Genomic DNA, 23,960 nt, shown 5'->3' on the forward strand with positions numbered 1-23,960 from the left:
TAGGGAAGGGCTGTCAAACACATGCAGCTCTAGATGAACAGTTTCCGGAGTCCACACAATAAGCGAGGCTTGTAAACACGCATCTGAAGCAAACATTAAACATTCAAAACTATTCACAAGCAAATAGGACAGAGTCCAAAGGATGGCCACCACTTCTCTAAAAAATCTGAGACCCAAAGAGCAGGTCTGACCTGTCAGACAACAGGCAAATGATCGATCATTATTAACATGGGAGCTGGCAGCTCCCTTGATGCTGCCACCTGGCAGTGAGCTAGCTCTAACTAGAGGGGGTATGACCTAATTACTGGTCGAGTCATTTGCAAAGTTGGTAAACAAACAATGAAGCAAATTCTGTGAAACATGCAGTTGTCTGTTTTGCTTTCTGTTCTTTAATGGGGGTTTGTTTCTTCAATGAGGGTGATTATAAATCCCCTGCTCCCTGCATCTCTGAGGGGGCCAGGTTTTGGTCTCTGGTAGAGATGGAAGAGGCAACCTTCCTGAAAACAAAACATGTCTTCTCTCTCAAAACAACTGCTATTGCCAACTAGCCCAGAATAATAAGATGCCCTGTACTACAACCAGAAGCAGACGCAGACCCAATTGACATGAATCAAGTTCAGCTCGAAGGCTTTCGTTTTGAAAGAATGAAAGTTTCAATTTCTTTATCTGTGATGCAAAAGGGCATGAGAAACTTTTGACAAGATGATTCATCTACATCCACAGAAGGCATGACTGAGAACTAGAGATAAAAACCAGAACATTCACTATTTAAACTGCTAAGGAGATACAGTAAGGCCCTAACATGCACAAAAAACACCTTCCAGTCTTGGGGCACAAGTCTAAGAGGTATCTAAGAGAGACCTGATTAAATCCTGAATCATCAACCTCATACAAAACTCCTTCCACAACCTGGAAAACCTCAGCAAACCACAGGCCAGAGCTTAGAGAATGAGTAGGTTCTGATGCTACCAGCTTCTCAATTCTAGGCAAGCAAAGGAGGCTCATACAAGTAGGAGGAAGGAACCAAAGGCCTCTGCAAAGGCAGTGCAGATTCCTGCATGTTCATGAAGGACAAAAAGAAGAACTTAACTACCAGTCACCATCTGCAATAGCTAGGTCTTGCATAAAAGGATTAAAGTAACTTGGATATTACTGCCTAAGAAGGAGGATAGGAACCCAGAATTTTTATAGGAACCAGAAGTCAAAACACCCAAATACATTTCCTACACTGAAGCTTCGACTTGCAGACTGATATGACAAGATGAACTATGTCCCCTTCAAAACAAAAAGAAACCTATTCAGGGTATAACAAGGTGCTAAAATACAATAAGGTATTTTAGTAAGGTGCTAAAATACAATAAGGTATTTTAGTAAGGTGCTAAAATACAGATCAACACAAAACAACAGATTCAAATTGGTCAAGTCGAGATTTAATAAATGCCTGGGTAATTATTGGTTTGGGAATAAGGTTGAAGTTTATGAAACAATGTTATGGTATCACCACCTTCATTGAATTATGGAGTGGCAATTTCGACGCCATCTATGGGTCGGCACCTCAGGTTCCCTGAAATTGGACACTACGTGGACAACGCCATCTATAGTATTGGTGTTGGCATGACAGCAACAAATGGCTCTGGTTTCCTGCCCTAGTTAGCAAGAGAGGTCAACGTGGATGACCTCTGGTGGGTACATGCGCTGAAGCACAATCAGCGCCATCCAAGTTATGCTACGAGTATAATGTCAACTCCCAGGTGAACGAGTGTTACCTCATGGTTTCTCCAGTGTACCATCCATTTAATTGATGACTTTTTATGTCCACAGAAGTGACGTGTGGAGATAATTGTACTGAAGAAGGCAGTTTTTACCTTGGGCAGTCCACGAACCCTTAGCCTGGTCTTGCAAGAAGACTAAGTAAGCCACCGTCAATCTAAGCAGTGTGTTAGCTGCTTGTATATGCAGTGTTGTGGAGGATCGGCGTACCCCGGGATTGGCTATTAAGAGTTACAGTGATGTGCCTTGTGAAGTGCTGCTAGCAAGCTGCTAGACACTTCGGCTAGGGGTTAGCTACCCCTGTGTGAGTTCGTTTGGAGACCACTGTCAGTGTGTTACTCGTGTCCTCTGCCAGCGAGTAGCTGGAGAGTGGAAAGAGGGGTGTAGGCACATCGTGATACTGTGCGGGTGGACTGGCCCGTGTAGAAAGATGAACTCGCCAGTGTTGTCCAGTAAGAGTGCATAGGGTACTAAGACTGGAGTTGATGAACACTGGACTTGACGAACACTGCAAACGCTCGTGTCCTGCGTGAAAGTGACACTACTGTATATAAGTGTAGAAATAGTCTATTTATATATTTATTTAAAGGTGATGGCGAATATATTGGTGAAGGGAATTGTGTCTTGTTTATCCCCACTCATTCTTTATTGCATTATACAGCCAGTTCTTGAAAGCATACTACCGACTTTGGGTCAGATACACTGAAAGAGGTTACAACATCGAGAACCCAGTTACTGGTCCATAGTGGCCTTAAACAAATTACCAAGACCACAATAGACATGGGACTGCTGGATTGTTTCAAGCAAAGACTAGACAAATATGAATGTTTTGTTGGGTATAAATAGGGGCACCTGACATGGGCCAATAGGCCTCCTGCAGTTTCCATTATTCTCATGTTCTTACGAGTCGGCATGCAGAGAGCCGAGACTGTAAGAGCTGAAAATTCAAGAAACAAGCCCTGCTCTTAGTAACTGCTCCATAAGTACCTTCCAAAATGAGGCATCAAACAAGGTGAAAAGCATAAATAACACCTCAATGTGAGGAAGCCAGTGCCAAACCCAATATTGGCAATGCACAAGGCCAAAGGGATCATACCAGGAGTTCAAAACCTCTGTTCAGCATTAAGGCACACTTTACCAAGCAGACTTATGCCAATCATCTTAGTGTCTTAAATGTTTGCTGTCACCACACCCTGTTCTCACGAGTTGACAATTGTTTACAATAGCTTTGTCTAACCAGAAAAGTTCAAACCTAAGTAACCAACCTATGAAGGCCAATACTCAGAAATCATCTATGTAATGCTTTAATTTTGTCTGGAGTTTGTGAAGCCTCATTTTGCAGTCATTTGTGATGCTAAGTATGTATTTGGTAAAGTTTCCAGTCTTTATGAATGTACCTCACTGTTATTCCAAACTGAAATGAGCTTTTTCCAATGCCTTCCTGTAAGGGATACTATAAAAGATCCTGGCAGCAATGGTGCCTGAATGCCATTTTGCCTGACCATTCATGAATCTAGTCTGTGATAGCGGATTTTTACCTCAGGGACAAACCGAATGTGAAAGCTCAACCCCGTTCAAATTTTAGCCATACCAGGTTATCTTGAGGTTAACTTGAGATGATTTCGGGGCTTTTTAGTGTCCCCGCGGCCCGGTCCTCGACCAGGCCTCCACCCCCAGGAAGCAGCCCGTGACAGCTGACCAACACCCAGGTACACATTTTACTGCTAGGTAACAGGGGCATAGGGTGAAAGAAACTCTGCCCATTGTTTCTCGCCGGCGCCTGGGATCGAACCCAGGACCACAGTATCACAAGTCCAGCGTGCTGTCTGCTCGGTCGACCGGCTCCCTTTCTCCATTTCACCAACTATAAAGAAGTGCTTAGTGACCCCGATTGTTTTAGGACATGCAACAGTACACACATTTTTGTAGTCTAGTCACAAAGCATAAATGAAAAGACTTAACATCCATGCCAGCAAAGGGCACATTACCTGTATATGTCCATGTGGCTATAAAAAAAAAAAACACCATACCAATTAACTTAGGCAATACATGTACTGTACTTGGCTTTCTAATTTCAGCTTTAGATAACAAGGCACAGTTTCTTTTAGCCATCACACAGGACAGGATTAATGTGCAACTAAATGACACCACAGTTGCTGAGGTCAACTACTGAGCCAAGGAGATGGTAATGGTAAAAGACAAATGAATAAATATACAACACAATGCCTTTACATTACTAATCAAACTAAAAATTATTATACATAGTTAAAGTATATTTTGGCTAAATTTCACGATACAAAATTAAAAGATGCAATAACATTTATAAACCTCAAAAAAATTTAAATTGTTAACCAAGGTTAACATTCCAAAACAAAAGTTTATATAAACAAAATATATACACATGTGCTGTACATAATAATCTGTATGCATTATTATTACTGAACTTACTTCATGTTTCTGAAGTTGGCAGAGGGATTCCAACTCCTTGATGCGGTCTGGGGAGACTAATAGATGTGTATCATTATCTGAAAATGGTTCAAATAGTAAGGATTTACATAAATAAAGAATATAGTACATAATGAACAACCATCTAAAAATAAAACAAAGAATTTTTGCAGCTCTTTGTAGAATTGCACACTTATGAACATGGAAAAACAAAAACAGAATATAGATTACTGCATAGCACATAACCTGTAAAATTACAGCTGGGTGAAGCATGTCCACAATAAAATTAATTGTTCTCATGCCACAACTACTAGACAACTGCAAGGAAAATGACAGGTACGATAACAATAACCTTTCAAACAAGAGATATATACGAGTGATGATACATTTTAAGACACTAGTGTTGTCTAGGGTGGAATATTGTTGCACACTAACAGCCACAAAGTCAGAGCTGGAGAAGTTGCTTACCTGGAGAGCATGCAAAGATCCTTTCCTGCTACAATCCACTCAATAAATCCAAATGATTTAATGAATTTAATCAAAATGTGACAGCAATTTGGCTAAATCATGCATTTTGGGTGCAGTTTTTCTTATGTGCAAACTGCACAATTATTCACCTTATTTATATGGTTTCATCCATTTACATACTTCAATCACATCAACCCTTATTCTCTCTTTCTAGAAAATGTAAATTAAGTTTTAAATATCTCTTCATAAGGAATACTTCTGATTACTGGGACTAACTGTCACCCTTCTCTGTAGGCCTGAAAGTGAATTTATACATTTTTATGAAGGAAAATAGTTTTGGCAATATAGATTATGGTGATTAAATGGTACCAGGTACATTTTAACAAGTCACTAACCTGTCTTGTTATTGTATGCAGCAATATATAACTAATAAAGAAACTGCACACTTCAACTGCACTCACTGGATACTATCACAACCTGTGCAGAAATTGTTCAGGTCGAACCATGTTTAGAATTAACAAATAAATACAGAGCAAAGCCTTACATTTGTTATTATTAACTCGAGCCTTTGTGAGAATATCACCCAGATACCTGGCCCTGAATTATATACCCGATACCTGAATTATACCTGGCCCCTCACCTTGTACTCCTGCCCCTCCCTCTATCCCTGCCTAACCCATTACCCTTGCCCCTACCCTTGTATCCCTTCCAACCTTACCCATGTCCCTGCCCCTCCCTCTGTCCCTGCCCAACCCATTACCCTTGTTCTCCTGCCCCTCGTAAGTGCCCACCTCACCCAGGTGCCAGGTCCTGCCCACCTTACCTGCCACGTCCTCCAGGCCCTCAGACAGGACCTCACGCGTCAGATTAGACAGCTGGCCCTTGAGGGAGCTGAGGCTGTCGTTGAGGTTCACTCCCAGCCAAGACATCTTTAGTCTGTCGACGAAGTACTCCGTCAGGCGGTCACTACATGACACAGCAGCAGCAGCAGCAGGAAGGGGCCACAAATGGCGGTGTTGGGGGCCTGGGTCGACAAAATACACGGCACTCCTCTCTCTCTCTCTCACTCCTGCCAACTCGGCAATGTTTTGGTGTCACCCAACTCGAGGGAAGTTATCTTTCGTGTTAAATTAAGATTGTTTCAAAAAATTTTATTCTGTGAACTTTCTGGTATTATATTTAAAGCTTGGCTTTGATGGTTTATATCAAAGAAATATAATTAAGGATAATTATATTAATAAAGAAATAAAATATAAAATTCAGAAGCTATGTGAAAGTTAGTGGAAATGGCCGGTGTACGATAATAACTATGATCGTACCAAATTTTCTAGAATATAAAAATTTTTGTTTATAAGATAAAATAGATAGAATAATAATAAAGAATTGTTTGACATAATTTAATATAATACATTGTCCTCAAATGAGACAAATCATACTTGTCAGGAATATCTTTATAGTGCGGAGGAGTGTATGGTGCGTAAACATATCTCAGGAGGATTTACCTGAGTTTACCTGAAAGCCACTAACACTAGTGGCCTCGACGAGGACAGGAAGCCGGCAGCTTGTCGAAGGTCCCCCCCCCCACTTCCCTTGATGATTTTTTCCAGCTGTACTTTAAAAGTTAACGAAACCCGAAACGTTGTAACGTTTCTGCCCGAAACGCTTTGCGTAATAGTGGCTTTAGGCATTGTATGTACTAGCTCTATCTATAAAGCCAACAAACTTTGTAAAATCTCTTTATGTATGTACCTTTGCCTAAATAAAAATTATTATTATTATTATTATTATGTTAACAGAGTTTTGGTATATTACGGCTTCGGCGGGTAGGCTGTTCCATGGGTTTATAACCCTGTGGGTGAAAAAGCATCTCCTGTTCTCAGTCCAACATTGTGGCTTGATGAGCTGGAAACCGTTGATCCTTGTTTGTGTTACATCTGACCTTTTGAATAAATTGTCCGGATCAATATCCTCCAAATTGTTCAGTAATATACTTGAAAGTTTCTTGGCCTATTCCTTGACAAGACTCTCAACTTCAGCACCCACATACAACACATAACTAAGAAAGTCTCTAAAACAGTTGGTATACTCTCCAAAATCAGATATTAAATACCTCAGATATTATATCCCCCATACAAATTGTGGAATGACAATTTATATGGGGGATATTTGGCTAAGGTAGCAGATCAGTTTGAAAGAAATATTTACACATCTCTTGAACATTTGTTATAGAACTGTAGTAGTTATTAGGTATATATGGATTCAGAATAGTGTTGAGTCGTTTAGCGAGATTATACGTGGGCGTATGGATCTGGTTGATGATGGGTCGTAGACGGTTACCTGCAGATATAAGACTAGTGTAATAAACGCATTTATACGGAGAGCCCTGACAAATTGTTCCGACTTATATAACATCCACAAGGAACTGGAGAGAAGCCGTCAAGTATTAAGAAATAAAGGGTACACGAATAGACAAGTCAACGCCCATATCAGAAGATATTTAGAAAAATGGTATAACATTCCTCCCATAAAACTCTATTACAAAATCAACTATGAGCTCTTTTTAATGGCAGAATTTATCCATTTTGTGTAATAACTTTTTATTTTGAATTATTATAGTAATAGAGAGTCATACTTTGGATATACAGATAAAACAGACTGCCATAGGGGAGATCGGTGTAGTGAACACTCCCGAGGACTTCAATAGGAGGCGGAGATGTAGCAAATACCTTCCTGTGATTGGCTGTTGCAGGGAATGCCAACACTCTTTCTATGAATGAAATGCAAACTAAGAAATACGTCCTTTTGCACAACATGTTTTGTCCCTGACAGAAATGTTCATCTAACTGAATAATGTAGTCCAATAGGAGGGCGGAGAATCGTATCATCGATGTTATAATTATTATTTATAGTTAAAAAATTTTCATTTTGCCAGATATTACCTACTTAAAATGATCTTAAATTAAGGATCTGCCCGAAATGCTATGCGTGTTAGTGGCTTTACAATAGTGTAAAAAGCATCAATACTATGTACTCTCATAAACCATATGCACTTTCTTGTATAAATAAATAAATAAAAATAAATAAATTATAATTATTATTATTATTAATTGTGAGGCAACCCCCACTGAAGACGTCAGGAGATAGGTAGCCAAACCTTTGGTTTGTAACACCTGTTATATCCTGCAATATTTAGTTATCACTTTATTAATACTTTTAAATAATTAACACTTTACTTCATAGGTAGATTAAAGTTGAAGCAGAATGTCATAAGCAGTTCTAGTATGCTGAACAAAGATGATTTATTAAGTTGATGGCACCTTTAGCTGATCCCTTCCTGTGATTGGCTGAGCTGAATGTCAACAAAGAGTTTCTACCAATGACATGGAAGCTGGTGGGGGGTGGGGGGGACTTCTTATTTCAACACAACAACCTCATGGGCTGCTGTTTGGCTGTTGATAGTACATGGGAGAGGCAACAGATGGCGTTAGGTGTATTTTGATGGGTTGCTGTTGATAGTGTAATTTGATGCCAACAGATGGCATAAGCTGTATCTTATGGCCACTACTTACCAGCAGACCTCTTGATAGTGTTCTTTTCTGCCGACAGATGGCATCAGCTGTAAATTACTTTTGAATTCCCTTTAAACTTTGATCTATAAATCTCGTAGCTTATAATAAGGTTTTATACAATGCTGGTATTAGGTAACTGAAGTTCTGCAATTAATTGGTGTTATCTACTTATGATAATATCATCATATAAGGTCTGTCTTTGTTGAGATGTAATGTATTTCCAAATAAATTAAACGTCAGTCCATATTATTATTAAAACAACAAATTATGCATATAATAAAAGCATTTCACACTAAAAATACTTGGATATATTGAAATTTGGTAGTGAATTCCAATCTAGGAACCTCCTATGACGAAACTGTACTGTGTTCGCTTTAGCATACAGTATATAATAATAATAAATCATTGTGCATGGGGACAGGCAGCCAATGTATATATACATGTTAGACTTATACCGAGGTCTCTCCAAGGTGGAACTACCTATGTAGTGAGACTGAGTTCAAAGTTCAAGTACGTTTATTGAGACAAGAAAATACATCTCAAAGAGATAAAGTAGCTTAGGCTATTTCTAGCCCCAAGAGCAGCCCGGGCCGGCCCCTAGGCTTGCTGGCGTACCGGCAAGCTCAACTTCCGCACACTTATAAGCACAATTTTTGTTTTAAATCTTCACAAGGACGAACAACTGTAAATTTAGGAATAGTTTATTACAACACACAAGCTTAAGCCGTAAATGCCAACACTAGTAACCTTTAAATTACAACTGGAAACGATCATCAAGGCAAATAGTGGGACCTTTGACAAGCCGGCTTGTGGGGTTTATATTACAGTAAATGTTGTAGTCACACTGGACCTTGTGCAGGTGGATGCTGCCTTTTGTTTTAGCATTAACTGCATCAATTATACCGTTGACTTTCTTCTTGATATCTTCAGTTGGGTTTCTGGTAATCCTTCTGAATTTGATCTCATCTTGGAAGACTTCTTTTAATTTGGTGACACATTCATCAGTCGGGATGAGGACGAAGGCTGAGGTGTTATCTGCTCTCCGGATTGTGATGTTCTCTATGGACTTGTGTTGCTGCTGGGCTGCTTCTTTGTGTTTATTATCCAGGGTGTTACTCTTGTAGTCTTCCCTTGGGGGAGACATGTATACGCAGATAGCCGGAGTTGCCATAATGTTTCTACTAGGAGTCCTCTTTGAACACGGGAACACTAGAAAACCTTCAAACCCACAGGTAAACCTTGCATCGACTGCAGATACATTGATGATATTCGTATTTGTGAAAGACCTCCAGGAACTGTCACGATTAAAGGATCAACTTATCCTAAACTCAGTGCTTAACTTTACCCATGAACTAGGCATCGATGGTGGACTCCCTTTCCTCCATGTCTACGTGAGAACCAAAGACAACACTTTCACCACACAAGTTTATATTAAACCCGCAAACATTGGAATGTGTATGAATGGTCACTCCGAATGTCCAGACAGATATAAGACTAGTGTAATAAACGCATTTATACGCAGAGCTCTGACAAATTGTTCCGACTTATATAACATCCACAAGGAACTGGAGAGAAACCTTCAAGTATTAAGAAATAAAGGGTACACGAATAGACAAGTCAACACCCATATCAGAAGATATTTAGAAAAATGGTATAACATTCCTCCCATAAAACTATTACAAAATCAACTATGAGCTCTTTTTAATGGCAAAATTTAGCAATTTTGTGTAACAACTTTGTATTTTGAATTATCATAGTAATAGAGAGTCATACTTTGGATATACAAGGGATAAAACAGACTGCTATAAGGGAGATCGGTCTAGTGAACACTCCCGAGGACTTCAATAGGCGGAGCTGTAACAAATACCTTCCTGTGATTGGCTGTTGCAGGGAATGCCAACACTCTTTCTAGGAATGAAATGCACGCAAAGAAATACGTCCTTTTGCACAATATGTTTTGTCCCTGACAGATATTTCCATCTAACTTAATAATGTAGTTCAATAAGAGGGCGGAGCATCGTATCATCGATGTTATAGATTATTATTATTATTATTATTATTGTCAGGCAACACCCACTGCAGACGGGAGAAGTTAGGTAGTCAGGCCAGATTTCTTTAACACTTTTATATCCTGTAATATTTAGTTATCATTTTATTAATACTTTTAAATAATTAACACTTCACGTTTTAGGTAGATTAAAGTTGAAACAGCATATCATAAGCAAGGCTGGTGTACAGAACAAAGATGATTTATTAAGGGATGGCACCTTTAGCTAATCCCTTTCCTGTGATTGGCTGTGGTGAATGTCAACAAATAATGTCTACCAATGATATGGAGGCTGGTGGGAGGTGGGGGGGACTTCTTACTTCAGCACAACAACCCGCCTTATGGGCTGCTGTTTGGATATTTTTAGTGTGTTGGAAAAATCAGAGATGGCGCCAGGTGTTTTTGAAGGGTAAATGTTAATAGTGCAATTTAATTCCAACAGATGGCATAAGCTGTATCTTTTGGCTACTATTTACCAGCAGACTTTTTGATAGTGTTCTTTTCTGCCGACAGATGGCATCAGCTGTATTATTATTACTTCCGAATTCCCTTTAAACTTTGATCAACAAATCCCGTAGCTTATGATAAGGTTTTATACAATGCTGGTATTAGGTAATTGAAGTTCTGCAATTATTTATTTATCTACTGTTGAGGATATCATCATATAACGTCTGGTTAGGATGTTTGTCGTATATCCGGTGTTAATTGTTGTTATAAATAAATAAATAAATGTTTATTCAGGTAAGGTACATACATAGAAGAGATTTTTACAAAAATTGCTAGGTTTATAGATAGAGCTGGTACATACAATGCCTGAAGCCACTATTATGCAAAGCGTTTCGGGCAGGAAAAACATTAGACTAAAACTTAATACTAATTGGGTTTAAAGTATAAAATGTGTTGAGAACAAATAAAAATAAGAAAGGGGGGAACATGGCTGAAAAAGCAGCACAAATATAATTAGGTCGACAAACAGCGGTGTTTAAAAAAAAAATAGACATAGGTTGACAATACAGGTAGGTTACAGGAAATTTATTAGGCAGTACTTCGTTTTTATTTTAAAATGGTTGAGAGAGGTACAGTCTTTAACATGGTTGGGAAGGTCATTCCACATTCTGGGTCCCTTGATTTGTAGAGCATTTCTAGTTTGATTAAGTCGTACTCTAGGAATATCAAAACTATATTTGTTTCTGGTGTGTTGTTCATGGGTTCTGTTACAACCTTCAATGAAGCTTTTGAGGTCAGGATTGGCATTATAGTTAAGCGTTTTATATATGTATAACACACATGAGAGAATGTGCAGTGACTTAATATCTAACATATTCAGAGATTTGAGTAAGGGTACCGAGTGATGTCTGGGGCCAGAGTGGGATATTGTCCTAATAGCAGCTTTGTGTTGAGTAATTAGAGGACGTAAATGATTTTGGGTAGTAGAACCCCAAGCACAAATACCATAGATGAGATATGGATAGATGAGGGAATAATAGTGTCACCAGGGCAGGGCGGGGTACATAATATCTGATCTTAGAAAGAATGCCAACAGTTTTTGAACTTTTTTTTTATATATTTAGAATGTGTCCGTGGAAATTCAGCTTGTGGTCAATGAGAACGCCAAGGAATTTGCCATCTAATTTGTTACAAATTTGGGTATTGTTTATTTTGAGATTTATTTGATTAGAGGATTTATTGCCAAACAGAATATAGAAAGCTTTGTCAATGTTAAGGGTGAGTTTGTTGGCAGTTAGCCAAAGATGGACTTTATTTAGCTCAGCATTTACTGTGGCATTTAGAGCAAGGAGGTCAGGACTGGAGTAAATGAAGGTTGTGTCGTCAGCAAATAGAATTGGTTTGAGGTGTTGGGAGGCATTTGGAAGGTCATTCATTAATGTAGATGAGAAAGAGGAGAGGGCCAAGTATGCTGCCCTGAGGAACACCAATGTTGATGGGTAGGGTGGGAGTTAGTTAAGTTTAGTTTAGTTCATTTATTATGCACCCCATACCCATCTTGTGGGTGGTAATGGAAAGGGTTACAGAGGCACATAATGGGCTCAGGGACTGAACCCCACAATTCATTTAGCTAAGCAAGTTACAATCATGATGAGCTAGTTACAAAATGTGGGAGAAATTGAATTATTCACAGAAACATACTGGAGCCTGTCAGTAAGGTAAGAATAGAGGTTTTCTGACCAGGGGGAGAAAGATACTGGCAGTATGGGGCGTTAGAGTTTATTGAGGATTAAATTCTGCAGAACATGTAAATATATAAAGTTCAAATATAAAGTAAGTAATTATATAAAGTCTATATTAAACACGGTTTATATTATAGACTTATAACAAAGTTGATATTATATTAAACTTAATATTGAACATGTAAATATATAAAGTAAATATATAACGTTTATATCAAAATATATAAAGTAAATATATAAAGTAAGAATTAACAGTAACAATTCCAAGTCCGAGGACTAGATTTAACTTAAGGTACACCCGTAGTAAGTATGAGACCTTAGCCTATAGTGACATGGAAACTAATTCTGCAGAAACCTAAAGGTTAACTGGTACTAGAATTAAGGCCGAGTGCAAATGTGTAGTAATTATATAACACTAGGATATAACAGGCAGGACACAAAGAATAACTAATAAGTGAGAGACCACATAACACGTAATGTACCCGGCCAAGAGGCCGTAAAAGACCTAATGGATAAGGAGAAGGGGGTGTGACTACAAGTAGGGCTTACTAGCACCTAGACTGGGCAAAGTATTAGCTGCGGACAGCGGGACACTTGGGGACCGGCGCTGCACCCCCACCGCAGGCCAGCGGCCTGCGGTGGGGGTGCATACATACATACATACATACAATAAATTTTTACAAAGATTGGTTGACTTATAGGTAGAGCTAGTACATGCAATGCCTAAAGCCACTATTACGCAAAGCGTTTCGGGCATGATAAACTTAGGTACATAAGTCTCAGCAGTCAGCAGTCACCGTGGTGTAGTGGTAAGACACTCGCCTGGCGTTCCGCGAGCGCTATGTCATGGGTTCGTATCCTGGCCGGGGAGGATTTACTGGGCGCAATTCCTTAACTGTAGCCTCTGTTTAACGCAACAGTAAAATGTGTACTTGGATGAAAAAACGATTCTTCGCGGCAGGGGATCGTATTCCAGGGACCATAGGATTAAGGACTTGCCCGAAACGCTACGCGTACTAGTGGCTGTACAAGAATGTAACAACTCTTGTATATATCTCAAAAAAAAAAAAAAAAAAAAAAAAAAAAAAAAAAAGTAGTACATAAGATAAGTACAAATGAGTAGTGGTGGACGCTCTAGCCGTCGCCCACGCCCTTGTAAGGGGGTTTGCGAGACTACAGTTTAATCATACATATAGTTACAAAACCCATTCATTGTGTTTTTTTCAATAATTAATTTAATGCAAAATCTATGTATGAGATGAAATTCCGAGATCTTGCAGATTCTCACTGAACAACTTGGCCTTTTGTTTCCTACAAACACCCTACTGTTTTATACAATATGATCTATTTTATTTATATATTGTTTCTATGTATAGTCTGAATTGAATGACAGTCACATAGTCAATGAATTATACTGTATTGGATGAAATTGAAATTCTTGCCCGATTATGCATGCTAGTGGTTTTACAAGAATGTAAATTCAACTTTCTAGGTTCTCTGGGTTCTAGGTTTTCTAGGTTCTCTGTTAACCCCCAATGTACCTTCTTGTATATAAATAAATAAACAATAATAAATAAATAAATATATGAATACAAAAATACAAGAGAGATGTACGAGAGCGGCGCCATGCTCGGGTGCTGCACCCTGGCCGCGGCTCCCTGAACCAAGCAACCGGCTGCCGGAGAGGTAAACTTGGTCTATGTTAACTTTGTTCAATTTGTTGTTTAAACTGCTATTAGCTATGAAATTGAATAGCTAATGTGAGTAGATTGGACACGTATATTGTTATTTTTAAGGGAACTGCGTTGGTATGGCTCTAGTTTTGTGATAATAAGGTGTGTTGTGGTAGCAGACGATCAGCTGATTCTGGTACGGTTGGGTCTAGATTTTATATATTAGTCTGTTTTTATTTTTATGTTCAAGTTTTAAGTGTTAACGTTAATGTGGTAATGCCAGCTGGAGGTTAGGGCTTGCTGACTTTAAATCTGAGAGTGGTTATAGATAAATCTGAGAGGTTATAAAGGCGCTGTAGGGTGCCTTGGGCTGTGGTGAAGAAATGGCCTCAAATATGTACGTTGGTGGAAATATGTCCTCCTGTGGTGGCTAGGGTTAAGCTTCACCCAATTTGTCCCAGTAATTGCTATTGGGTACGTGTACAACATGGGTGGATTGGGAGGTGGTAGTCCAAGAACACATTGACACTGTGCCAACGCCCCCCCCCCTCCCCTCCTGCAAAAAATTGTGATGTAATCAACTCAAATTAAATGTTTATGCAGGTAAAAGTACATACATACTAGAGTTACAAACATAATGTTGGGATTTTAGATAGAGCTAGTACATACAATGCCTAAAGCCATTAATATGCACAGTAATTTTGGGCAAGTACTTTGCCATGACTAAATTATTATTATTTATTCACTTTATCTTGAACTGAACTGTAGAGTGACAGTCATCCTTCCTGCCAAATGGTTTGGAACAATTCTCCCCCCCCCCCCCTCATCGCCCAACCACTTGGGCTGGACGGTTGAGCGATGGTTTTGTTTCATGCAGGTCGGCGTTCAATTCCAGACCGTCCAAGTGGTTGGGCACCATTCCTTACCCCCTTCCCATCCCAGATTCTTATCCTGACCCCTTCCAAGTGCTATATAGCCATAATGGCTTGGCGCTTTCTCTTGATAATTCCTTTCTTCCTTCCCATCCATCCCAAAATCCCTATCCCTGACCAAGTGCTGTATAGTTGTAATGACTTGGCACTTTCTCCTGATAGTTTCCTGCCTTCCTTTGCCCTGTCTTAGCCTAAATCCTTATTCTCGTCACTTTCAAGTGCCATATACTGTAGTTGTAATGGCTTGACACTTCTGGTAATTATCTTGCCTTATGTTTCATTAGACAGTTTATTTTCGTGATAGTACGCAATACAGGAAGCATTGGATAACATTTTGGTATAAAATTGTGAAATGTCAGACATTTCTTATCATGCATAAAATGTTTAAATGTTTTCTTGAATTGATTAATGTGTAAAGGTCGTACATAGGACTTTTGATGCCATCACTAGGTACAGTAGATAAAAATTATTTTGTAACTACTTACAGACTTAACAAGGACAATGGCTGGCAAAGCTGAATTTAAGAGGTGGGATAAAACGTGTTTTGTACTACAGAATATTCTTTTGTAATCTTTCACTTATTTAGCCGAAACGTATTTACATTCTTGACCAGTTATGTACTTTATTTAAAAAAAAAAAAAAAATCTGCATGTTCAAATTGTATTTATTGTATAGAGACTATTGTATATTAAGCTGAAAACAATTATTTCTGACCTATCATATATTTTTGTCCTTGCAATTGTATTCACTATTTTTGTTCCTCTACTTTTGCTTTCACTTGTCTATTGCACACACGTTAGTCTAGTGATAATTTGTAGATGTATGAAAGAATAGATCAAAATGGTCTGGCTTTTGGAACTTTTTACATGTGTTGTAAGAGTATTTGATCTTTGTTCTGAGCGGTTGCTTTTTTGGCAGCCATTGCTATGCATGTAAAGTCTTCCTGCACCTGTGAACTTTACACTTCCCTTGCCTCGTGGCCTTGATCACTTATTGTAATGTAACCATTGAGCAAAGTAACCCATAAACAAGTTATGAAGAAATTGCCATGAACACTATGTACAAAACCCATTTTTCTGCAGCAGCCATAAAATGTTGAACAAGTTTAGATCCCACCTCTACACTTAGTTTACTCCTCACACTACTGTACTTTAATATTATATTATCTATGGTAGATTTAGGGTGTAGTAAGTATAGTATATGTAAAACTGTTAACATTGTTTACCTATTACAGTACTTTCATACAGGTGTTCAGCATTATTTACCCATTTTGCTTCATGTGGTGTGGAGGTATCAGCCTGAAGATAGTGCACTATAGGAAAAGATAACACTATACAGTACAAAATTACACCTATTTATTTGCCGTATTTCATGCTCGGCAGCATCACAAAGTCACCACACACCAGTAAATCAAGCACATTATTACTCCTCAGGTTCATATGATGAAGCATATGCATTGGTGTAATTATAACTTTGGAGTTGGTATATACAAATATAGTGTAAACAAAATTTCTCTCGTTAAAAGCCGTTTCTACCTAGCCTTGTTAGCTAAGAAGAGTTGTGCACTGTTCACGCTGTTTGTATATTCTCTCATGTCTATCCATCTTAGTCTTCCTCTCCCTTATCCTTAAATTCACTAGAATACTCTTTTTACCACTTGTCAAATTATAAACCAACCCTCTCCATACACAATCACAATCTTCTATCTCATGATTGAAGACTGTGTATGAAGTCTTTCCATACACCTTTCATAATCTTTCAATCATAAGACTGTATTCAGTCTTACTATTGAAGATTATGAACTTTTGGACGGTGCATATTTGTTAAATGTACATTTTCATTTGTTTTTCTGTTTAAAGTGTATAAATCTTACTTCCACTTGCAATTATTCCATTGGACCAACTTTGATTATAACTGCTCAAATGTGTAGCTCATCCTCTCTTCATATTACGGTGCTAGTTTGATGCTAGAATAATCATACACCGAACTATTTTTTACTGCAAATTGGAATGGCTATTCATGTATAGTTAATCTTTAGGTAAAAATATGCTGGCTGAATTTGGTTACCAGTTACAGGAAGTGCCATTTGGGCAATATTCTGACAGAAATTGAAAGGAGTGTATATATACACGGGGTTCTAGTATAAATTTTTGTAAGCCTTAAATTTTTCAGGAATGATGGAAATAAAAATGTTAATGGCTACATTTCTTGTTTGCATTGGCTTGTTTATTATACATTTAGCTAGCAAATATGCATATAGTACAGCATTTTTATTTAAAAAAGAAATTAGTAAACATTGCATTCTTGGCTAGGCTATGTGCAACAATTCTTGAAATGATGGGGGAATAATATGTTTCCTTTGGCTATACTGTACTGTAAAAGATTCATTATACATAAGGTTGCCACATTTTTTCTTTTCCAATCAGACACCACATATATTTAAAAGATTTTACTATACAGTACTGTATATATAATATATATTATATATTCTTCCCTTGGAATCTTCCTTTTGATAATTACTACTAGACCATCATTTACACTTATGTTCACATGTATACATTATGAAGTAACCTTCATACTGACACGTTGAAGGCATGAGTTATTTTGTATGCTATATTTAGGCAAAGTTTAAATTTGTCTTTTTTTTTTTTTTTTTTAATGTTTGGCTATAATCTACTAGGGTCATAATGGGTCATTCATCCACCAAATCTGAACATGCCTGTGGCTATATACAGTATTTGATGTCACCTCACACATGCATATGATTCACTCTTACAAATACTTGTTCTTTTTCAGCACTGCATCAGGCTTTTTGGATCAGTTTTTTGACCGCTTCAAGTCAAACACGATGAGTGACAGAAGAATGAAGTACCCCTACACCTTCTCTGCCAAGATTGTTTCCTTCCCTTATAATTACCACATCAAGAATGTATGGCTATTCAAGTATTACATTATTGGAGTGGGACTTAGCCTCCCTTTGTTCTACAAGATCCAGCAACTTGGTAAGATTACAAACAAATTGGCAGTGTCTTCACATACTGCCTATTCATTCCTTTTCATTCTGGTTTTCCATTGTCAATATAATTTATAATAATTAATTGTGTCGGGGGACAGGTAGCCAGTTTGCATACACAATCCATGTTATTAGGTGTAAGGAAATGTAAGGTGAGCTATTAGGTGTAAGGAAATGTTCCCAAATGTACAGTACTGTCCTGTGTGTTAATGAAGAAGTGGAATACAGTTACATAAACTTGTACATTGATGCCATGGAATACTCCTAGTAGTTTCAGTTGCACCAGTACTCTACATTTTTAAGAGCTAAGTTTATATACTTTTATGAGAGAGGCTTTCCCCTTGTGCCCCCTTTACTGGCTCTGCAAGCTAGGTGCTGGTCCAGTAAAGCTTTAGGGAGATGCACCAGACCTTTGAGACTAACTCTTGCTTACCGGAAGCCAGTGCCAGATTAGTGCCCTCTATAGTGCAAGGAGATGTTGGCAAATGGAGATCAATTAAATGCTGTATTGGCAAAAAAAACAAAAAAACGAGCAATATGAAAATTAGGTAATTGTGCATGGAGGTAATTGATCACTGTTGTATATACATCAACAAACTGAAAAAGGTACAAAGACATACCACTAAGTGGCTCCCAGAACTGAAGGACAAGATGAGAAGAGGTTAGAAGCATTAAATATGCAAAAACTAGAAGATCAAAGAAAAAGAGGCGATATGATCACTACGTACAAAATAGTAACAGGAATTGATAAAATTGATAGGAAAGAATTCCTGAGACCTGGAACTTCAAGAACAAGAGGTCATAGATTTAAACTAACGAAACAAAGCTGCCGGAGAAATATAAGAAAATTCACTTTTGTAAACGGAGTGGTAGATGGTTGGAAAAAGTTAGGTGAGGTGGTGGAGGTCAGTAATTTCAACGCGTTGTATGACATTGCTGGGAAGACAGGACACCACGAGCATAACTCTTATCCTGTAACTACAGTTAGGTAAGATGTACCCAACTGCCAGCAGGTGGCTGCCCATGTCACCTGTGGCCCCGGCCAGCCTGCCTGCTTCCCTTACTTGCCTGGTCTCAGTCTTTGAGGGTACAGTATCTCTGACAGGGCCTGTCCTCTGCTTTGTGTGTAACCATAACACTAAGAGTTTAAGTCATGGTGGGTATTTGGTTATTTATCCCAGTCCTAGATGGCTTTAGTGATTGTCTGTCATATTGGGAAATATTTTGAGCCAGTTTCCTTTCTGGCCCTTACAAGCCACATGTAATCCATGCCTGCATCACCTTCCAGCCAGTAAGTGTACAACTTGGACTATGCAAAAGACCATTGACACTATGGTAAATTACAGGAACATTGCAGGTGCTGGAAGATCTTAGTGGTAAAGAGTAATATATAGCAAGTACTTAACTGGAATATAATCAGAGGTCAGCATAGATAGCTTGTAACTGACCAAATAGTCACTTTGGTTACAGCCACATACAGTATTATTATTATAATAGGAACTGATTTTATGCTCAGTAATGGTTTACTATATATTATAATTAAAATATACAGCTTTTTACCTATTATCCTTAATTAGCATACAAAAGGCAGGAAGTACATCTGGTGAAATTCTTAAAGAAATTAGTACAGTATTTGGATAACAATCACAAAACTAAAGATTCGGTTTGTATATTTTTAGGAAGAAATTTTTATTGTTTTCCTATTTTGTAATTTAATTCATAAATTATGAATTATGTACCGTCATTGGGAATGGTTTATATGCTGATTAGGAATAATGGATATTTAATGAATTGAAATAAAATATATATATTTTTGTTATGTGCATGTGTAACATACCTACCTTACCTATCATAGGGACTAGGGATACCTCCATTGATAAACTGTGATGGTATTGTATCTAGGTACAGTACAATACTGTAGTATTAATGGTTTTTGTCTTCAGTTTTCACTGTCACAAAAGTTTCAATGTAAAAAAGGATTTGTATGCATATTGTTATAGAGATAATGCAGTACAGAAATTCAGTTGCTGAAATAATATAAAAAGCAGATAAGAAATTAAATTGATTTTTTAAACTCTATAAGCTATTATAATTGTGTGTTCATGGATATTTATAGAGCTATTTAAGGGTAAACTTTGATATAAATCAGATCTGTGCAAATATTTCAACATTAATTAAATGTACATGCATGTGTGATATTGAAAATAATTTTAAAAAATTAGGATATAATTTAATACATATACTGTACAGTACTAGTCATATTTTATCATTTTTTCACAGCATGCTCTCCAGCTAATGTACAAAAGTTTGCGGATAAGGCAGCGAAGGAGGCAGCACAGCATGGGCATTAAATTTGCCTAAATTTCAAGCTTCACCTCGGCTCTGTGAAAATATTCCATGCTTCAAATTTGAGTTTCAGTGGTCATGTATAAAGTGTATGGATAATAAATTGTAGATTTACTTGTGTGCATGTTTTTCAGAGCCTGTGACAATGATGAATTTTTTTATTTAGCTGAAAATGGTAAACTCTTCTATAATTTATTTAAATCAAGAATTGGTTCGGTGTCATAACTGCATTCCGCAAATAATCGGTCATTATATGGTCACGTTTAATATGTCGATCAACCATTAAAGGTTAGGCATGTTTGCTCTTGTTGAAAACTGGTGTTTCTGGTAATGCAGTGGCTTATTATAATGCAAGACATTTTTCCTTCAGATTCTAAGGCAAGTAAGTTTCTAAATTTATTTTTGTAGACCAATGATGGTTTCCTACCCACTGTAATTTTTTTAACCCTTATACTTGTGACTCGTGACATTTGAAGTTAGCATACATAAGAATGTGTGTACACAGCAATATTCAAAAACCTTTTAAAAATTAATAATAAAATTATTAATTAAAATTAATAAACTATTGTGCTCGTTAAGAAGATGAAGGCTAAACAGAATTAGCATATTACAAGCATTAAAAGATTTGAAAGACTTTAAAAAAAAAATATTTTACCCATTGCATTTTTCCAGCTTGGCCCTTTGATTATTGCCCATTACATTTAGTAAAGTTGAGTGAAGATAGACTACTAGCAGACATATTGGGAAATGTTACTCTCACATGAGTATACAGTATCTGAAAAATTGTCTGACCATGTTGATGTAGATTGAGATTGAGATGAGATTGAGGTATAATCATGTGTGTCACTTAAAGTTTCAAGAGGTAAAATTAAGTTGAGAAGCTAAATGAGAAAACTGGCAGAGAAGTACAAAAGATTTGGGATCTTGAAAGACTGAACAAATTAACCTTAGTGTCATGTAAGATGTTTACTGTACTTTAAGTGGGATTGCTCAGGAACTTTGATGTGACCAGGTGTCTATTACCTCCTTCCTTCCAAAAGGGTATCTGGCAATGGTATCTTTCTGACCAAGATTTATGTTGGGAGGGGAAAGAAAAGTTGTTGTGTAGATAGAAAGACAAGTGGGTTTGGTCTTTATGAAGTACAGTACATACTGAGTCGCTAGATGTGGCAGGAGACTGGTGCTTCAGCCAAGAGTTCTCAAAGAATCTTAAGTCTTAGACATTATGCATCACTGCCAAAGGTAATCTACAATGTATGCCTTATGTTTAAAAAGGTCCATCTAGTCCCTTTCAGTTCATGACAAATGCTGACTGCCCTCACATTGCAGTGATTTGGTAGGGCATGACTGGCCAGACTCTAGAGGGAAAACAAATTGTGTTTATGCAAACTGAAGTAGAGTAGCCAAATTTACAACACATTGTACACAGAGGGGGTAGAGGGTTAGCAGAGGACATTCCCCATCATTGTAGTTTCTCGGCAAGTCCCCTGCTCCTTATTGTCCAAATTGCATTGTCTCTCTTACGGTCGTGCATATCCTTGTTGACTGTCCTGACTTCCGGGATGAGCGTATGTCTTGTTTTCTGACCGTCCCCCGCAGTCGCTTGTCCCTCGATGGTATTCTTGATGACTGATACTTTTGATGTCGTTCGCCTTATGTGTTTGTTCTCGTATTGGCATCCTTGGTGATATTTAGCGCCCTCTGATTATCCCGCACATTTGATGGTGTTACATAGCCTTCCCAGTTTGGTGCCTTCTTTTGATAATTACTTACTTCTCGGCGAGTCTTCATTGAATTACAGTACACTAGCTGCCACCACATCAGATCAACTGAACTCTCAACCTATCCTCTATAATAGTACATCACATTTGATGTAGAGGATTTGTCAAAGATTTACTATGAATCATAGCTGCTCATAAAATTTACTGGCTGTTCTATTTTCTATTCATGGGTCATCCATTAGGTTTTTTTTTTGGGGGGGGGGGCCAGCTAGTACATCTGTGAGCATGCATTATGGAGTGACTTAGACTAACACCAAAAATTAATTAGCAAAAAGGGCCAATCCAAAGATTGACCCTTGTAGGATTCAAGTTATTGTAGATGCCATTACAAGAGCTAAAAAAGCACCATGCAACAAGACTTAAAGAGCAGGATTTTTATAAGGGTGCCAATAGCAAGGGTCATTCCTGACAATACTGTAGTGTAGTCAAAAGCGCAGTTTGTCATGAGAGCTTTAACGTGCTCATAAATGGTCATAAATGCCTCTCTGGGTTCAGGGAATCGGCCATTTGCTTTCAATAATTAAAAAAAGCATTAATGGAAGAAAGACTTGCCATTTACCAGAATCAATCACTAAACATTTAATTGTTTAAGCAATTGATAAGTATAAGAAGTTTAATGCCCGTGTTTAAAGGTATGTTATGACCAAACTATCGATAGACTAAGGCATTATCAAAAAGCACCAGTGTATGTAGCACTATCAGTTACAAGTCGGAAAGGTGCCAAATATCATTAGGGATACCAATATGAGAAAAGCTCAGGGCGAGGAATAAACCTATTGGATTCAAGGAGTATCGTGGGACAAATGACAAGGGATGGTCAGTAAGCAAACACCATCATCCTGAAAATCAGGACATTGGACTTTTTTCTCACTGTTTGGACTTGTAGAGATTGACAATACCCCCCCCCCTTCTTTCTAGAGGTTTTGCAATTTCCTAATTTAAATTAGGAATTTTAGTAATAACTTCCCTTCTAGGTTTCCTATTTAATTTTATAATAGTAATGTGGGAAACCAATCCACCATATTAATTCAGAGAAGGAATATTGTTAACAATTTAAGGACCCTTTTCCAATAATTAAATCAGTGGCTTTGTGCCAGTGATAATTACTCAAGAGGAGCAATAATTAAAGTAAATTTACAGAACTAAAAAAGAGATAGGGAAGGACGTTTGTTAATAAAAAATAACCCTGTACCTAGGTACTAGTTTGAGAATTTAATTATAGACCATCTGGCAACATAACCTATTACATCTACATTGGTGTGTGGGCCTTTGCACTGAGCTCTTCTGTAGGGAACATCTTTGCAGCTTACCCACCGAGTCACTTGTCCCTGTATGGACAATCCTAGGCCTTTAATAGGTGTTCACTTTGGGCTTCTCTTACTGGCATCAAGCGATATTAAATGCCTTTCGGTTATCCCGCTCATTTGATTGTGCTACATAGTCTTCCTAGTTTGATGCCTTTTGATAATTACTTACAGTAGCTTAACTATTGGTAATCTTAATACAGTAGATTACTACTTGGGGACTAGCTCCTGCAGCCCTACTGTAGTTCAAATTACTTTTGTGGCACTAAGGCCAGAATCAATATCCAATACATTTTAATCACCAGACACCATTAAGTTCCCTAGGATAACATTAATATGAATACAATTATACTATTTAAGCAGCAGCATATAGCCCATAGTTTAAATTTATTAAACTTTAATCAGGACATTGAAAAATGCACG

At 37.8% G+C, this 23,960-nt stretch overlaps 2 protein-coding genes across 3 annotated transcripts in view; one reads left to right on the plus strand and one right to left on the minus strand.

Moving 5' to 3' along the window:
* The window catches only part of LOC123772721 (thyroid receptor-interacting protein 11), a 125,985-nt gene extending 120,197 nt beyond the window's left edge, over positions 1 to 5,788 (minus strand). Inside the window, exons 1-2 of the mRNA XM_045766079.2 lie at positions 5,507 to 5,788; positions 4,219 to 4,295 (exon numbers count right to left, since the gene is read on the minus strand). Of these exons, the coding sequence (XP_045622035.2) occupies positions 4,219 to 4,295; positions 5,507 to 5,612 (183 nt within the window). The 5' untranslated portion in view covers positions 5,613 to 5,788. The remainder of the gene's footprint in view (positions 1 to 4,218; positions 4,296 to 5,506) is intronic.
* An 8,249-nt stretch (positions 5,789 to 14,037) lies between these two features.
* On the plus strand, positions 14,038 to 20,568 carry roh (reduction of Rh1). 2 transcript variants are annotated; one of them, XM_045766081.2, is made up of 4 exons: positions 14,091 to 14,174; positions 15,581 to 15,620; positions 17,890 to 18,095; positions 20,387 to 20,568. In XM_045766081.2, exons 2-4 carry the CDS (start codon positions 15,595 to 15,597, stop codon positions 20,455 to 20,457), a joined length of 303 nt encoding a protein of 100 aa, XP_045622037.1. In that variant the 5' UTR covers positions 14,091 to 14,174; positions 15,581 to 15,594; the 3' UTR covers positions 20,458 to 20,568. The 2 variants fall into 2 exon arrangements, with proteins under 2 accessions (XP_069159555.1, XP_045622037.1); XM_069303454.1 differs by lacking the exon at positions 15,581 to 15,620 and having other exon boundaries at positions 14,038 to 14,174.
* Positions 20,569 to 23,960: the final 3,392 nt, after the last annotated feature.

The sequence above is a fragment of the Procambarus clarkii genome, chromosome 50 (assembly GCF_040958095.1).
Source record: "Procambarus clarkii isolate CNS0578487 chromosome 50, FALCON_Pclarkii_2.0, whole genome shotgun sequence".
Lineage (NCBI taxonomy): Eukaryota > Metazoa > Arthropoda > Malacostraca > Decapoda > Cambaridae > Procambarus > Procambarus clarkii.

What these genes read in the sequence shown, in the direction of transcription:
- roh (XM_069303454.1), top strand. Translation starts at nt 14,074, where the DNA reads ATGAATACAAAAATACAAGAGAGATGTACGAGAGCGGCGCCATGCTCG. An exon ending in AGCAACCGGCTGCCGGAGAG is followed by an intron (nt 14,175 to 17,889) that starts GTAAACTTGGTC and finishes GTTCTTTTTCAG; the next exon opens with CACTGCATCAGGCTTTTTGG. An exon ending in CTACAAGATCCAGCAACTTG is followed by an intron (nt 18,096 to 20,386) that starts GTAAGATTACAA and finishes ATTTTTTCACAG; the next exon opens with CATGCTCTCCAGCTAATGTA.